This window comes from Amblyraja radiata, chromosome 21, assembly GCF_010909765.2.
Source record: "Amblyraja radiata isolate CabotCenter1 chromosome 21, sAmbRad1.1.pri, whole genome shotgun sequence".
NCBI lineage: Eukaryota > Metazoa > Chordata > Chondrichthyes > Rajiformes > Rajidae > Amblyraja > Amblyraja radiata.
Window position 1 is genome coordinate 31,822,841 of NC_045976.1, and position 17,967 is coordinate 31,840,807.

At 43.0% G+C, this 17,967-nt stretch overlaps 1 protein-coding gene across 2 annotated transcripts in view; it reads left to right on the forward strand.

Moving 5' to 3' along the window:
• Positions 1-17,967, forward strand: part of mapk8ip2 (mitogen-activated protein kinase 8 interacting protein 2) — a 43,272-nt gene that overhangs the window by 11,618 nt on the left and 13,687 nt on the right. Inside the window, exons 3-9 of one of the 2 annotated variants that reach the window (XM_033039965.1) lie at positions 2,306-2,509; positions 3,304-3,379; positions 5,284-5,472; positions 5,593-8,052; positions 11,505-11,580; positions 15,004-15,176; positions 16,389-16,498. In XM_033039965.1, the coding sequence (XP_032895856.1) occupies positions 2,306-2,509; positions 3,304-3,379; positions 5,284-5,472; positions 5,593-8,052; positions 11,505-11,580; positions 15,004-15,176; positions 16,389-16,498 (3,288 nt within the window). Of the gene's footprint in view, positions 1-2,305; positions 2,510-3,303; positions 3,380-5,283; positions 8,053-11,504; positions 11,581-15,003; positions 15,177-16,388; positions 16,499-17,967 lie in introns of both variants that reach the window. The other variant, XM_033039964.1, reaches the window with a different exon arrangement.

Consider the following 17,967-nt stretch of genomic DNA (forward strand, 5'->3'; position numbering starts at 1 on the left):
TCTCTCGCCTCCTTTGTACATGACGAAAATAAATTAAATTAGAATTAAACATGTGGTAAAGTAGAATCATCACCACTGACGGAAACTGTCCTGTCTGGTTCAGTGTTTAGTCGGGGCTGATAAAGCTGTCAACAGCCTATCTCTGTGGCTCTCACTCTCAGCCTCTTCACTCACCCCCACTCTCAGCATGCCCATTACCCAGGCAATAAGCAGATTGACTGAATTATTCATGGCCTGCACGGCTCATTAGTGAAACAAGAGCAGTCCCCCCCCCCTCCCCTGGAGCTGGAGCTCTGGGCTGAGAATATTGAGTTTCGTCAGCAGTGCTGATTCAGCTCATTGATTTCCTCAGGGTCATCAAAAAACAAAAACAAAGATTCCAAGCATTTTCTTCTTGTTTAAAGGGATTGGAATCTTTGAATCTGTCAAGCAAAGATTTGAATCCACCACAATAATCCCACAGATCTGAGGGTCGCAGGTGATTTAAAGACCCCCCCCCCCCCTCCCCATGCTTCTCTCTCACAGAGCCAAGGTGGGTCAGGAAGATGAGGTCAGGGAATACAAGAGTAGTTTAAGAAGGAACTGCAGATGCTGGAAAATCGAAGGTACACAAAAATGCTGGAGAAACTCAGCGGGTGCAGCAGCATCTATGGAGCGAAGGAAATAGGCAACGTTTCGGGCCGAAACCCTTCTTCAGACTGATGGGGGGTGGCGGGGAGAAGAAAGGAAAAAGGGAGGGGGAGGAGCCCGAGGGCTGGGGGATGGGAGGAGACAGCCCGAGGGCTGGGGAAGGGGAGGAGACATCGGATCCCGAGTAGGATCGGATGCTGATGCAATAGATATTATTTTATATCCATATAAAAGCTGGGGTATGTTCAAGTGAGGAAAATAAATTTCGAAGGAATCCACTAAGGTTTTAAGAGGTCTAAAATAACTGAACAGGGCATGCACAATGAGAGAGAAAAGTAGCAAATGATCCAAGAGAGGGAAGTTATCATAGGTTTAGCAGGAGATCATGTGAAATGACAGCCAGTAGGAAGGAGATGCAGCGAAGTATCGACTATAGGAGAGGCTGGGAGGTAGAAGGAAGAATTGATAATGTAAGGGTAAAATTAATGTAACCAGATTGTGAAGAAGTTGTTCATCTTGATGGCCTTGGTCTGATCATTAAAATTACTCCTAATTTGTAACCCATCCCTGAGAATTTAAGTGACATTGATGTGTTATGCCATCTCACTTCATTTCCATTGATGCATCTGGCTAAATACCCATCACCTGTTTGGTGGGAGGCTGTTCTGTGTAGAAATATTTCCACACCATCACAGCTTCACCAGGAAACCTATGGGCTCCAATCATCAACCCATTGCCTTTGCTTCAGAAAATTGATTTCCATTAACCAGCAGTAAAATGCTTTTTGCTGCATCAGGAGATTGTAGATTAGCTTAAAGTAGCAGTCACTTGTCAAAGATCCCATCAACGCATTTGGCAATCTGCCTATATGGTGCATTCCTTGTGGCTGTTTCTTCTCCAGTCTCCGTTTCACTGTCATAGTCTGCACTCTGCACCAACTCATCCGCAGCGTTGCTGCATCCCTTCCTTTACTTAATCACATTATTTGACCTTCTCAGCCAAGCCATCTCCAAAATTAGCGTGGTTACAATGTTTAGATTCCCCTATAACCATTTCCAACCCACTTTCTGCTTGAAAAATCTTTCGGAATTTTTGTCTCAATATGCTTTCTCCAATATATTACAACCATATCCTTATTGGAATGAAAGTAATTTCAAGCATAGAAGAGCATTTGCCCTATCATGTTCAGGGAAGCCAAAAAGGGGCATTCTGTCATAGTCTGTAACATTGTGGGTTAGATGACATCAATTATTTTCCTGGTACATGAAACGTTCTTTGGGTTTCTGCATCCACTGCTCTTTCAGACAGTTGATTTCCGCCTTTGACATTTGTCTGGTAAATAGGTTTTGCTCCGCTCCTCTCCTTCGACGTCACTTATATCTGCTCACTGAGTATTGGCCACTGGTAACAAAGCCTGTCAATTATTTTCTCCCTTTAGGACCTCTCACAATTTTTTGCATGTGATTGATCTCCCCTCAGCCTCTTTTGTTCCAACTCATTTTCCTCACAGCTAAATTACCTCACCTCTTCGTAAATCTTCTCCAAGCCATATCAAATGCAGGTTTCCAACGCCCCATTTTACAAATGCCACTGTCCCTACACTGGTTTCTCATGTACTAGTTTCTATATTCCTCTTTGTTGTTGCCTGAAGCATTCTCTGCTGTGTCTTGTCTAGGACTGCTTGATGTTCGATGTGAAGGGTGCGCCACAAGCCGTCACAGAGATCTGCTCCTTCCAGGATGATCTACAAGAATTTGAAATGATTGATGACACTGACGACATGGAAGAACGAGAGTTGCTGCCCTCGCCCACTGCCAGCACTGCCCATCAGACCAGACCTACCACCTTAAACCTTGCCACACCCCTCTCCCACTCACAGGTTGGTGAGAAACCAAACAGCTTCTAGAAAAAAAAATGATAATTATGATAGGTGATCATCGACGACAAACCAGCGCCGTGAGATATTGGGAATCGCCCACAGAGATTTAAAAATCTGATAGATCAGGGCTACACTGCATGTCGATACTGGTACTGTGTTATGGAAACAAAGAGAGCTTTGAGATCTCTCTCTGTGAAGTTAGCTCAATTGAGTTGAGGTTCTAAAATTAAATTAAAATCACCTCCAGCCAGGGATGTCACCAAACTACCAAAAATTCTCGATCATTGTTTAGTGAACACCTCCACTCCTCCACCTCCCACACCACCACTCCCCCCCCCCCCCCCCCCTCCCCCAATAGTCCTTGCTTTCTCCCTCCTTCCCCTCCCCATCCCAGCTCTCCCACAAGCCTACTGTCTCCGCCTCTTCCTTTCTTCCCCCCCCCCCCCCCTCACTCCATAGATGCTGCCTCATCCGCTAAGTTTCTCCAGCACTGTTGTCTACCCGTGTCTATCTCTAGTCTTTGTCCAACAATCTGCTTATCAGGGAAACCCCCTCACCGGAGGTTATCTGTCCCTGACCGTGATTTGTCCGGCCCCTTCTTCCAGCTTTCTTTCAGCTCCCCCCGTGCAATCAGTCTGAAGAAGGTTCCCGACCCGAAACGTTACCTATCCATGCTCTCCAGAGATGCTGTCTGAACCACTAATTTACTCCAGCATTTTGTGTCTATCTTGTAAGAATAGCTAGAGAGATGTGAAGTTTTTGGCATTTGTCAGAATTGTTCCTTTTATTTCCAGGATTCTCTCAATAACAATACCAGTTTCTCTCCAAGGAAAGCTAGCTGGCAGGAAACACTGCTCCATTCCTCTAGTGGTGAGTACCAATCTATTTCTGAAGTCTTTCCCACATGATGGTTATAGATGGTGTTTTAGAGAGAGGGATCTACCCATTGTATTTTTGTAATGGCTGAGCTTCACTTGGAATAAGATTAAACTTTGTCTTCCAATTGAATGTACTGAATGTGGATGATCAGCCATGATCACAGTGAATGGCGGTGCTGGCTCGAAGGACCAAATGGCTTACTCCTGCACCTATTGTCTATTGTTTATTATCTCGAACTAATAGCCTAGTACTATTCATAGAGCACTGGTATAAGCTCCTACACTGCTATTCGATAGAGCCCCATTCCACCAATATCAATATTTTCACATACATCTGGAATGAGTTTGAGTTCTTTTCAGGACTGAAGGCATAAATGAAGGATTTGGCATGGGACAGATCGCTGGAAGACTACAAATGCTAGATATTTGTAATAAAATAAATCTGATAGTTACAGGTTGGTCAGACGAATGGCAGTGCTGGGTAAATGTTTTAACATACTTGTCTAGAATAAAACAAGAATAGAAAAGAACATAGTATGTCACAGTGGTGCAGTTGTTAGAGCTGCTGACTTACGGCACCAGTGACTCGGGTTCAATCCTGACTTTGGGTGCTGTGTCTGTGTGGAGTTTCCACGTTCTCCTGGTGACTGCATGAGTTTCCCCCAGGTGCTCCAGTTTCCCCTCGTATCCTAAAGATGTGTGGATTTGTAGGTTAAATGGCCTCTATATCCTGATTGCGTTCTCTTTGTAGTTTCCTCATGCCTCCGTTCCCCACGTCACTGACCTGACCAATGTTATTTCCAACAGCACAATCCCACACTGCCTCCCATCTGATTTAGAAGGAAGCTTGAGCAGGTTGTAAAATATGCTCCCTTCCATTGCAGTTGCACTAATGTTATAGCAATTTATAATTTGATAATTAAAGCCACTCATCATTAAGGTGTGTGGTTCCAGCAATTTACACAAATTGCAATCAGACTCCAATTACATGGTTTTGAGTAACACTTAAGTATATGTACTTGATATATTGCAACCAATGTTTCATCTCACGCAGCACCGTTTCATATTTAAGTGATACACTGGTATCTTGTTTTATAGAGCTCGGGATGCATTCCCAAGAATGAGAACACTATCAGACTGGGCAATAAAATGGCCTATTACAGCATTATATCTCCCCGTATAGATTTGGCTCAATAGTAGGAAGCCACCCTTTGTGTTGTTGCATGCTACTGTGCTGGGAACACACCCTTGCCTTCCTCTGGCACTCACAGGGCAAAGAGTTGCATGGAGTTTCTCAGGAACATTTACCCAACCCCCTTTCGCACCACCCCTCATCTCTTGTTATTAGAATGTATCTTCATCTTTCCACCTCTCTTCAGTGTGTTTGCACTAAAGTGATTGAGTCAGGAGACTGTGAATTCAAGCTCAACTCCAGAGACTTTAGTTCACATGGGTTGATGTTTCTGTGCAATATTGAAGGGTAAAGATTTCACATTTAGTAAACTTGGTGCCCTGACTAACTTCACTAATGTTAACGAACATCACTAATGCAGATAATCTGCTCATTTATCTCGCTGTTATTTGAAACAACTTGTTCTGCGGACACTGACTGATGCACTTGATGTAGTACAATAGTGACTGCATTTCAAAAATCACTTGAACATAAACATAGAAACATAGAAAATAGGTGCAGGAGTAGGCCATTCGGCCCTTCGAGCCTGCACCACCATTCAATATGATCATGGCTGATCATCCAACTCAGTATCCCATCCCTGCCTTCTCTCCATACCCCCTGATCCCTTTAGCCACAAGGGCCACATAAAGCATTTTGGGACCTGAAGTGATCCAAAATGAAATATCCTTTCTTTCATTGAAGGACTTTATTTGTCATTGCAGGTCATTTAACTCCTCCACATCAATGTATCCAAGACAGTATCCATCCTGCTGGTTGGTGTCTGACCTCCCTTAACACTGGGACAGATGCCAATGGATCACCAGTAAAACACATGGAAACTGCAACACAGTCACCTTTGAAACCACTACTATACGATTTTGAAGGAAATCGACGGGATACTCTGGAATACGGTAACAGCAAGGCTGCCCAACTCATAGAGGATCATAATAAGAATGTTATATTGCCATCATTGCCATATCCGTCATTGCATGCAAACAAAGAACTCGCTAAACACTGTCTCTCTCCGACAGGGTCTTTTGGTTTTCATAGAAAGTCACCAAGCCCCTTCACGGAGATGGAACCAGGTCATGATGGCAATGTGCATCCAACTAATGCAGCAGACAATATAACATTAGCAAGTTCAGACACAGAGCCGGAACAGGACCTGACTAACAACAGTTCCATGGGACATTTTAGTCCTGATATTAGATGCAACGAAACGTACACTCTAGCCTCGGAACTGGGGATCAACATTGAGTTAGAAACTGATCACCACTTTGCTGCCACAAGCAAATGCCTATCATCTTCCAACCTCAGCAACGGTTCCTATACTCCTGTGTCTGATGCAGAATTGGAACAAGAATTTGGGGTTGAGCTTGCAAGTAGACCAAACAGACCACATTCAGAGCAAACAACTTCTGTGACAAATCTTCTTGAAGGAATCGTTTTGAAATCTCCCACCACTGCAATGAGTTCTTCTGCTCCCAACATGATCTCAGAGTTGAACCCTGACCACATGACACCAGTGACTACTTACAACCATGCACAACTATCTGGTTCCAGTAGTGACACAGCTTCTCCTTCCTCTGATCTGGGCATTGTGGCAGATCTCACCTCGAAAAGTAGCAAAAAGTTCACACAATCATACCAAAGCGAGGATGTTGGTTCCTCAGGTTCAGACTCAGAACTGGAGGAGCTGGAAGACAGACTAACCTGCAACAATAGTGCTGCATGCAACATGATTTCTTCCATCTCTGAAACAGAGTTAGATCTTACCAGTGAAAGCAGCAGTGGAAGGTCATCACACTTAACCAACTCGATTGAGGAAGCAAGCTCTCCCAACTCTGATCCTGAGATTGATTGGGAGGGAGAAATCTGTACAGCAAGTGTAAAAGATCGATTGTACTCAATAAAGATGGCAAACAGTGCCAACGTCAATTCTTTGAAACCAGTTGTCGAATGGAACCTTGAGAGTGGATATGCAGTGAGATTTCACAGTGCAGTGGATCAAAACACTTCAGATATTTCCACAGAAATGACAGAGTCGGATCAAATAACTGACCACATTACAGATGCCATTGATGTGTCTCTGGAAAATGCCGATGAGGCTAAAGAACAGGTTATTTCACCAAAAGATTCGAAGTTCAGACCAGTAGGTCAGAATGAAGAGAGTGCCAGGCCAACGTATCTAGATATTGTTCCCAATCAAGGACTATCTCGAGTTCCAACCCATAAGTCACTAATGCTTGAGAATGAGGAAGAGAACAGCAATGATGAACTGAGTAATGATTCTGAGTCTTCATGTTCTGATCATGATTCAGATCCTGATCTCAGTGAAAGCTCCGACTCTCCTTGGCTTCTCAGTAACATGGTCAACACAATGATTTCGCAAGGCTCGCACACTGTCAAAGACGAGTACTGGCTGCAGACTAATTCATTCAGTGAGACTACTTCCTCATGCTCTGATATTGAGATTGAACCAGTCAATAATAGTGAGTTATTGCTCACTTCAGGCAATCAAGTCAACTCGGGTGGAGAAGCTTCTGAAGGTACAGATGTCAAATTGGTCATAATGAATAGAAACAATGATTTTGGTGACTCTATGTGTTCTGAAGATGAAGAAAAAGAGAATGAAGTCAATGAACTAGAGTTAGAGCCAATGCCTGTAAATAGACCACCTGTACCCTACATGGCTTTGAGTAGTCCACCCCATAACAAAGCCTCAGCAGGAGATAATTGTGGGGTGATACTCACTCCAACAAGCATAGACTCCTGTGAAATGCAAGCAGAGCTCGATATTGACTTGAAGAACCATTGTACAAATGAATATGACCACACAGGAATCACACAGGCTACAGCTCCAAGCCCCACATTAAGTTTCAAATATGAGGAATCAGTTGATTCCCTTCACGGGGTGAGACCATATGAGGATGACAAAGCTCCAAGTTTCAGAGAAGAGCCAGAAGTTGCATTTATTCCAGAAGATGAGTTGATTGAACTCAGTAAATCTTCAAGACCTTCAGCCTGGGAGGTGCAGGTGGCATCAAATCCAGTTAACAATGAAACTGACTCCACCAGTAAATGCTCAAGTCCATTTTCTCTGTATAATGCAACTCCCAAAATACCCATATCATTTAGTGACCCGTCAAATGGACCTTTCAGCCTGAGGGAACTCTCTGCATTACATAGGACGGGCAGCACACAGTTGGACCAATCACTGGCCTACGACTCCATCAAGTATACTCTGGTGGTAGATGAAAACACTACTTTGGATCTAGTTAGTTTGAAACGCTGCACATCTATTTTGAGCGATGATAGTGAGGTCTCAACGCTATGTGACAACTGTGAGCTGGAGATGGACAATGAGTTTGGAGACTGCATGCAGAGACAGGATGTAGAGAATTCATCAGAGGATTCATCGCCTGAAGCCGATACACAGTTTTCTAAAAAATTCCTCAATGTTTTTGTCAACAGCACATCTCGATCTTCCAGTAAGCTGTTCTGTTTTATTGCAAGTTTCAGTATGTACAATATTACAGATCCATTATGGATCATATACCAATAAGTGTTCCCACAGTGACAACCCATGTTACAAGTTAGCAAAGTTTGCTGAATATGCCATATAATCCGTCAAACTATTTTTCTCCTCTGTTTAATGTAAATGCAGAGGATTCTATTGCTGGAAAAGGGCTTAATAGAAATAATACTGACATACTATTTCAGCTTCAATGATCTATTGAGGCAGAGAGACTGCAGAACTCGTGGTACAATCCACTTGTAACTGGGCTAACTGTGGACGATCGTAACCCAAGCAGGAATTAAGGCCTATTATGTGGTTCATTTCCTTGCTGCAGAATCATTTAACAATAATTTTGACAGAAGGTTGAAAATCATGCATGGTTTTGACAGGATAAATGAGGAACTGTTTCCAGTGGCAGTAGAGTCTAAATGAAGAAGGTGTGGCGGCACCATACGTGGTGAATAAAGGTGAGACGTCAGGCCGGTTCAAAGAGTCATTTATTCAGTGGTGACACGTTAGGTGGTGCGCTAACTATAATACAATGTTGCTGTAGCTGAGCGAGGTTGTTATCTCGGGCTCAGCTACCTGTCGACTTCTCAAGGTCTCGCGGTGAGAGACCTTTAGTATCAGGACACTCCCTCTAGCCCATGACGTCACGTGCCCGCCCTCGTATCTCCTGACGAGGGTTCGAGCATGAGTGGCCCGTGTTTAGGCTGACGCCACAAAGGCACAGATTTAAAAAGGCTTAGGTATGTATAGGACTGAGGTGAGGGTATTGATGAGGAGGTTGGGGTTGCATTGCAGTGTTTGGGGTTTGGGTACAAGAATGAAAGACAGCTATATTGATAGGAGTGGGAGTTGTTTAAAAGGATGTATTTCTGCAAGAGTGGAGACGTTGAGTATTTTAGCAGAGGATAGGGAGTGGATGTTCAGATTTGTTGATTTTTATCATTAATTTACAGGATGTGGTGATGATGCCTGGCAAGACCAGCATTATTGTCATCAGGCTCTGCATTAGCTTCATGAATGCTGCAGTGCCTGTTGAGAACATACTTCTACTGGGAATTTCAGTATTGAAACCCATCAATGTAAAGTGGAGGGAGTGAATATTTCCAGGTGAAAATGGAGTGCTGAGTTCTTGGGTGGGCTTTCCCTCAATGGTACTGAGCTCTGCAATTGTTATTGGAGTGTAACAATACTCTAATAACTCAGCAACTAGCAAATTATCAATCGCACTCTTGACTTGTGCTTTGCAGATGGTGGAACGGCTTGGTAATTCTGTAATTCAATTACTTGGTGGGGGTACCCAGACTCTTATTGTAGCCACTGTAGTTGTGACTGGTTGTGTTTCTGATAAATAGTGACCAGGGGATGTCAATGGAAACAACCTAGGCAATGTTGAGCAATTTGCTCTTAATATCTAAGAAAGATAATACTTCCCTTTATGTCAGTGCAGAATTGATTTGCTTTTGGTTCCTGAGGTGAAGAATGAAGAGGGATTGAAGAACATTGCTCAATGCTCACTGGAATTTAGGTGAATGGGAGATAATCTCATTGAAGAATGCAAGATTCTTAGAAGAAGAAGAAATGGAATTGAAGGGCTTGGGGACAAGGAACTGGAATATTATTTAGCACCTATCAGTGCTTATCAGAATGTTGTATTATTAATGCAGTCATGAGCTGCTTCGTTAACTGAGGAGATGAGAGCAGTTGAACATCGTGCAATCTTCAGTGAATCAGAACTGAAGATCAGAACTGAAGTTCTGTAACAAAGCAGTTTATGTTTGGACATGTTTCAGGGTCCTGAGCAAATCCTGCAGTAACGTTCCAGGGTTGGGATAATTGACCTCCATCAACAACAATTAATATTTTTATGATTGCAGCCAGTGGAGAGTTTTCCCCTTGATTCCCCATGACTTAATTTGTGCCAAAGCTACTTGGTATTATACTCATTAGATGTTGTCAATGTCAAAAAGTCACTTTTACCTGACCTCTGGAGCTCAGCTCTTTTATTTGTAAAAGACAATCGCTGACGACAGTGTTCATTTCCATCTCTGCTTCTGGTATAATAAAGCAGCCCTTGTCTTTCATGTAGCAAGGTAATGCTAAAGCACAGGCTGATCAATGGCAAGCAACATTTTGCTACAAGAGTTCCAGGTAGTGACCAACTTCGACTGGTGATAGCCTTCCTATCACCCTTGATAATCACTAGCTTTGATGAAGAACACAAATGCTTGAAAAAATAAAAGCAGTAGTTGGCAATATGTCTTTATAAGACTGACTATTAAGCAGTTTAGAACCCGATGTATGAATGATGCTTCAAGGCATGGTTGGTGACATCTTCCATTATGTTCCACAAGACTGAGAGCAAATCAATAGTAAGATAACCAACTTGGTTGGCTGAGCAGACCAAGGGAAGGCAACTGAATTAGCATTGTGTGGATTTTGGGGGGGACTAGGTATACGTGTATAATTTTAACTGGGCTAGTACAGCTTAGCTAGAGGATTGAATACTTGTATTCTGTTTTTTGCACTGCAGCTAGGATCAGGTCCAGTCCATCAATTTTAATGTATGCAATGCTCTATTTCTCAACAGCATGAGGAATTAATTAAATCAGACAAATAATGGTTTCTGTAGTGTTGGGGTCCCCAGGAGTTGAGATAGATTACCATATGCCATTGCTGGGTGAAGATGATTTAAAGTGCTCCATTCTTTGATGACAAGAATAGGGCTAGAATATAAACATAGGGATATAATGCTGAGGCTTTATAAGGCATTTATTCATATAAGGCTTTATTCAGACCGCATTTGGAGTATTGTGAGCAGATTTGGGAATTTCTTTAGTCAGAGGGTAGTGAATCTGCGGAATTCATTGCCACAGATTGCTGTGAAGGCCATCATTGGGTATTTTTAAGGCGGAGATTGACAAATTCTTGATTAGAAAGGGTATCTATGGGGAGAAGGCAGGCGAATGGGGTTGAGAGGGAAAAATAGATCAGCCATGATTGAATGGTGGAGTAGACTCGATGGGCTGAATGGCCTAATTCTACTCCCATGACGTGAATTTATGAGATTTGTTCCTCTGGTGTGATTTACTATGATTGATGCACGATGAAGACAAAGTTAGGGCAAGAAGAGGTTGCTGGGATTGGGACGTTTGAGTAATGGAAAATGAGTGCGGCCTGGAATTGTAGTGGCAAACGGATGCTGTACATTAAAATGAGGGGTAACATTACAATGGGGAAGTTATTATGTTGGGTTGTGGATATTGATCTAGGGGGGTGTTTTTTGATTACCAGTGGTAGTTGCAAGTTGAATTAAGTTGGTGGGACAGGAGTTAGTGGGGAGGGGGTAGATGGGGATGTGAACAGTGGCTGAGGCTCCTGCCTGTTGGGTGACCATGTGCTTTCTCACCTGATCAGGTACCGAATCTTTTGGCCTTTACTCATGTACAATAAATGGTGAAGAACGGGATCAGACTCATCGAGCAGTGTTCCGGTAAGAATTGGGTTAAACTGGTGGGAGATTCCAAACAGCACTGTTGGCACGTAGCATCACTTACTTCAGGCCAGAGTGCAAAATCACTGGGACAGGATGAGTCCAAACATATATTTATTTTGATCATTGTCACTGTTATTGGCTATGAAACAATGTATTATGCAGGGAAACACAAGTTAGCCACCATTTTGATCAAGGGCCACAGGTTACGTGGTACGTGTTGTATGGGAGATCCCAAACACAGATTTAATGAATACTCTGTTACACGTCAGATGAAAGGGACCAAATTATCAGTGCTCACTTCCTTATTTTATGTGTTCTGCAAGCTTTATTGTCTTTCTTTTGAGGAATTGCAAGAATTGAAAGTTTTATTTCCAGAATATTTTAGTTGGATTTATATTTTCCAAGTATTGTGGTTGGAACCACAATAAACCAGTATCCTACTTAATACTGGTCCATGTAGCACCGATCCACTGGTCCAGGTCCTCCAGTTCAAATACTGCCCGATATTGGCTCACATTGTGCCCTGCACGCTACAGTATGGACAATCTGGCGCAAACCCTATCTATAGCCAATGTTGCTGTGCGATGCCATGCTGGGAATCTGGCATGTGACCTTGCCCTCAACTGGTGTTCCCAACCAATGAATAGAATAGAATAGAATAGAATAGAATGCCTTTTATTGTCATTCAAACAGTTTGGATTGAACGAAATTGCATTTTCTACAGTCCTAACAATTACAAAAAAAACAAGACCCACACTTAACACACTTTACACAAACATCCATCACAGTGAATCTCCAACACCTCCCACTGTGATGGAAGACAAAAGTCTTATCTCTTCCCTTGTTCTTCTCCCGCGGTCCAGCAGTCCAACTGCAACGTCGAGGCCAACCAGGGATCTCGATGTTAAAGCCCCCGGCGGGTGATGGTAAGTCCCGCGGTCTTTAGACCGTGCCAGGCGATGTTAGGCCCCGCTCCGAGTTCTTTAAACCCCGCGATTCCAGCGGGGGAAGTTGCCGTTGCGGGAGCTCCGAAAAGCGGTCTCCCACCAGGGACCTGCGAGCTCCCGATGTTACCGTCCACCGGGCCTGCGGCCGGAGCCTCTTAAGCTCCGAAGTCGGGTCGCAGCCGCGCGCCACCACAGCTCTTCCCGCTCCGAAGACGGCCAGCTGCGCGATGGCAGATCTGCAGGCTCCGCGATGTTAGGCCCAACGACATCGGGGACCCGACAGGGAAAAAGTCGGGTCCCTGAACAGGGAAGAGATTTAAAACGGTTTCCCCCCCTCCTCCCACCCCCCACATATACACAGCAAAAAAATGATAAAACTAGAATCAAACATACATTTAACGAGACAAAAATTTAAAAAAAGACAGACGGACTGCAGTTGAGTCACTGCCGTTAGGCGCCGCCACACCACAGAATCACCCCAGGGCTCAATATCCTACCTGTGCCCGCTTGGTGTGGGTGAGATCTGGGATGAACCCTGGCCAGCACAGTGAGGACTGAACAGACAGCAGCCGCTCCTTGTGTCAACTGACTGCCCACATCCTGTAGCTTCTCTCATTAACTTGTGATGGAATCTGCTGTCCCTCGACTCTCTCAATTATTTGCTTGTGATTTCTCCATGGTAACAAGCTCAGTAGTGGTAACTGGTCAATGGGCTCAGTACCATAGAGAGATCCCTGGACTTGAGTGAGCTTTACAGCCAAACAGAGAAATTGCAGGCAGCAATTCCTATCATGTCCAACTAGAGGTGATGGTTGAGATTAGATTTGTTAGGTTGCAATTAGCCAGCTGGATTTGTCCTTTTTTGTGATATTATTGGACAGATTCTTGTGTGCAAATATATTGGAAAAGCTTGACTAGAGGTGAGGTCTGATATCTGGCAAGGAGAGAATTTCTAGTCCACCACCTGGGGGATAAGCAAATTGAAACTGAGCCTTGAACTCCTGTGTTATGTATGTTTTTTACAAAGGTAAGTTAAAAGTCTCCCATGTTTAGCACGGGACTAGAGTCAGTCTTTGGTCTTTCTCTCTTCTCTGGGTCTCTTTACTTTCATCCTTTTTACCATCCAATACTTCTCACACCTTCCAGATGAAGCAGCAATTTATAGTTCACAATGTGGTCTTCTTTGTATTGGAGACCCCAAACGCAGATTGGGTGAACATTTGGTGGAATACCGCCATTTAATCAGAAAATTAAGCTGGTGTTTTCAGTCAACAATTGCTTTAATTCTCTGCACCATTCCCACTCTGACCTCTTTGTCCTGTGGCTCGTTTTCTGTTTCATTAAAGCTCAGTGTAAATTTGACGGTGGCGCAGCGGTAGAGTTGCTGCCTTACAGCGAATGCAGCGCCGGAGACCCAGATTCCATCCCGATTACGGGTGCTGTCTGTACGGAGTTTGTACGTTCTCCCCGTGACCTGCGTAGGTTTTCTCCGAGATCTTCAGTTTTCTCACACATTCCAAAGACGTACAGGCTTGTAGGTTAATTGGCTTGGTAAATGTAAAAAAAAAATCTCCCTAGTGGGTGTAGGATAGTGTTAATGTGCGGGGATCACTGGCCGGCGTGGGCGCAAGGGCCTGTTTCCGTGCCGTATCTATAAACAAAACCTCATTTTTCAACTCAGCATATTACAGCATTCAGGGCACAACACTGAGTGCCAACAAATTAGATAATGATTCTACCTTTTCCATTTTACCCTCCTGTAGACACACCTTTCGTTTCGTTTATTTGCCATCATTGTTCACATTCCTAAAAGTGAATGAGTAAAAATATATATATATATTTTACCTGAGACCATTCTCCTTTTGTGATAGAATATCTCCTCCCATCACCTTATTTCAGTCTTCCTTTTTGTTCTTTCCTCAAATATTTGTTCCAATTTTTCCTATTTCTAATTACATTAATCCTGTTCATCTCTACACACTTGCTAACTGCTTCCAGTATTTCGGTTCTAGTCATTGAAGAGTGATTGACAGATTCCAAATCTTAAATATAGATTTAACATTCTCAAAGTTCCATGCTCCTGTTTGAGTCTGTGTTCTTTTAATTATTAGTTTAGCATTGGACCCTATATTCTAGATGAATCTGACCAGCACAAATGATCACTGCTCTCTCTGAGTTGTCCTTTATTGGTTGTAGTTCTCAACTATGTTGGCTTTTTGATCTTCCTCATTGACCAGACATATTGAACACTCAACCTACTTAAATATTAGGTTAACTTCATCCTTGGGTCAGGTGAATGCTGTTTATCGATTCTACTCATAATGTTATTAATGATCATAATGTTCCTGTATGCCGAACATTATGTGTCTCTTATTTAAAGTTCATTCATTGCTGCTGTGTGAATTGCACACATTTTATCATGTTACTTCCAATTTCCCTGCTCTGGATCTGACCATCTTCCTGTTCTCTACAGGTTTATACCACGGCACCAGGATGAGTTGGAATTAGATGTTGATGACCCATTATATGTTGAAGAGGAGGAGGATGACTACTGGTACAGGGGCTACAACATGAGAACAGGAGAACGTGGAATCTTCCCAGCATACTATGCACATGAAGTTGTCAATCAGGCCAAGGATTTTCTAGGTGAGTCTAAAAGTCAGACATTCCTGCCTGGTGAATGGAGACGTGTGAATATTTCCTGTGTAGATGTGAACATTTGCTGCTTAGTTCACTGATTCCTAAATTCTTGAGTCCTAGATTCTTGACTATAAAGCACAAAAGTTGTTAGGATTTGAGTATAGGAGCAGGAAGGTTCTACTGCAGTTGTACAGGGTCTTGGTGAGACCACACCTGGAGTATTGCGTACAGTTTTGGTCTCCTAATCTGAGGAAAGACATTTTTGCCATAGAGGGAGTACAGAGAAGGTTCACCAGACTGATTCCTGGGATGTCAGGACTTTCATATGAAGAAAGACTGGATAGACTCGGCTTGTACTAGCTAGAATTTAGAAGATTGAGGGGGGATCTTATAGAAACTTACAAAATTCTTAAGGGATTGGACAGGCTAGATGCAGGGAGATTGTTCCCGATGTTGTGGAAGTCCAGAACAAGGGGTCACAGTTTAAGGATAAGGGGGAAATCTTTTAGGACCGAGATGAGGAAAACATTTTTCACACAGAGAGTGGTGAATCTCTGGAATTCTGTGCCACAGAAGGTAGTTGAGGCCAGTTCATTGGCTATATTTAAGAGGGAGTTAGATGTGGCCCTTGTGGCTAAAGAGATCAGGGGGCATGGAGAGAAGGCAGGTACAGGATACTGAGTTGGATGATCAGCCATGATCATATTGAATGGCGGTGCAGGTTCGAAGGGCCGAATGGCCTACTCCTGCACCTATTTTCTATGTTTCTATGTTTCTATTTATCCCAGGAGGCAAATTGATCTGCCAACAGTTATAAAAACACAAAATACATGAAACATGAAATCACCCTGACTTAGACTTTAAAGTTGCTCCTTCAAATTCCATTGGGTTTAAATTCTAAAACTCCCACAATACATATCAACAAATTATTATGCATATTACCCTGTCCTTTTGTAATAATTGTAATGATTTTATTAAAATAAATTTACATAAAATACATTTCCAATTCCTTTTAATGCACTCCTCCCTCCTGTTAATTGCAATATCTTGTACCATGGTGGAGGGCATCAATTACTATGGTGTGAATGAGTGGGTTTCTACTGCCCAGCATTCTGGTCAGCTGATGCCACTGTCTCAGCAACGTAGCACAGAAGTGTCCTTAGAATAACCTGTTTGGCCACTTGTTAGGCTGACCTTCTCTGTTATGTGTTGGTTCAGGGATAAAGAAGAGTAGCATCTGGATGGAGAAGTTCAATGTGCAGTTCCTGGGATCTGTGGAAGTGCCCTATCACCAAGGAAATGATATCCTGTGTGCTGCGATGCAGAAGGTGAGGAACAATCATTGTTGTGGGATTTGATGGGGGGAAGGAAATAATTGTCTTTATTGAGAAAGGTAGGTGAAGAGCGGGTTCATTATCCAGATCATTAAACTTAAAGTAGATGTAAGAGGCACATCGGAATTGTGACATGAGACATAAAACTAGGGTCAAGAGTTTATCTAAGTTATGCTAATTTAGGGGTATGGTCTTTCGAGCTGACCACTACACTATCCTCTGTAGATATGTTTTTGTTCAGTTTCTGGAATCTGGAAGTTTGATAAGGTGTACGTGAATAAATCCTTAAAGATAAATGGAATATGGAGATAAAGGATGATGGGAGTTTAAGGTTTTTACTTGACAAATGGTGAAGAAAGAGAGAAATCCATCCCAGGATGAGTAAGATGGCCAATGCAAACATCAGCAGATACTGCAACAGATTTTACTTCCCTTGTTACCCCAGGGAATGCAGCTGCCTGGCTACAGATCTGGTTGAGCTCAGCTCAGAAATTCATTATAACTCTAAATCTGCAACATGCAACACTCAAGCTGTGATCCTAACCTGGCTTCCACCAAAGCAGATCCCAAATTAGGATCCAGCATGTCCTCCATTGCACCAACCTTCTTCTCAATCTTTATCAATCATAATGCATTTCCCCTCCAACAAACACCCAAACATACAGACAATAAGCTGTTCAACTTTTGTCTCCATTTCACAAAGATCAGACTCATCTCAATCATCAAGCTTGTCTCTTTACACACATGGAGACTGAACTCCAGTTCGTGCCAGACTCCTTCACATAATGTTGGAAAGTATAAACCCTAATTTAAACATCTGGAAGGCTGAAGGCTTCACAGCACAGTGTCAGCCTATCACATCCACCCTCCTACCAACAGCCATGATTCATGTTGAGACCGTGGAATATGGATCACTTTCAAAATTTCAGGGGCCATTTTTCTGAACATTGATGTTGAAATTCACCACTCCCAGCATTGCTTTTGAGCAACTGAAGTAAGGACAATTCAAAGACCTTGATTTCATATCTGGCATCAAGTTCATGGTCCACTGAGCAACAATGATCCCTGCCTCCTGCGTGCTTCAGAGATGTGAAGAACTTACTGTGGACAATTTAAAGCATGTGAGCATCACTGACAATGCTGCCTCTTTGAAGAAGGGCTGACAAGGGGTTCAGTCCCAATTTGAAATGTCACCTATCCATGTCCTCCAGAGATAGTGCCTGACTCACTGAATGACTCCAGCAATATGTAATATTTGAGCATCTGCAGTTCCTTATGCCGACATCTGTCTCTTCAAGGTCCATGAAATCTATTAACAATGCAAAATAAGGTTTTAGGGGAGCTCTATGGGTCATGCAGCATCTATGAAGGGAAATGTACAAATGACATTTTGGGATGATACCCTTCTTCAGACTGGCTGGACTGGGACTGTTTCCTGGGGTGAATGTAGCCTTATAGCAGTT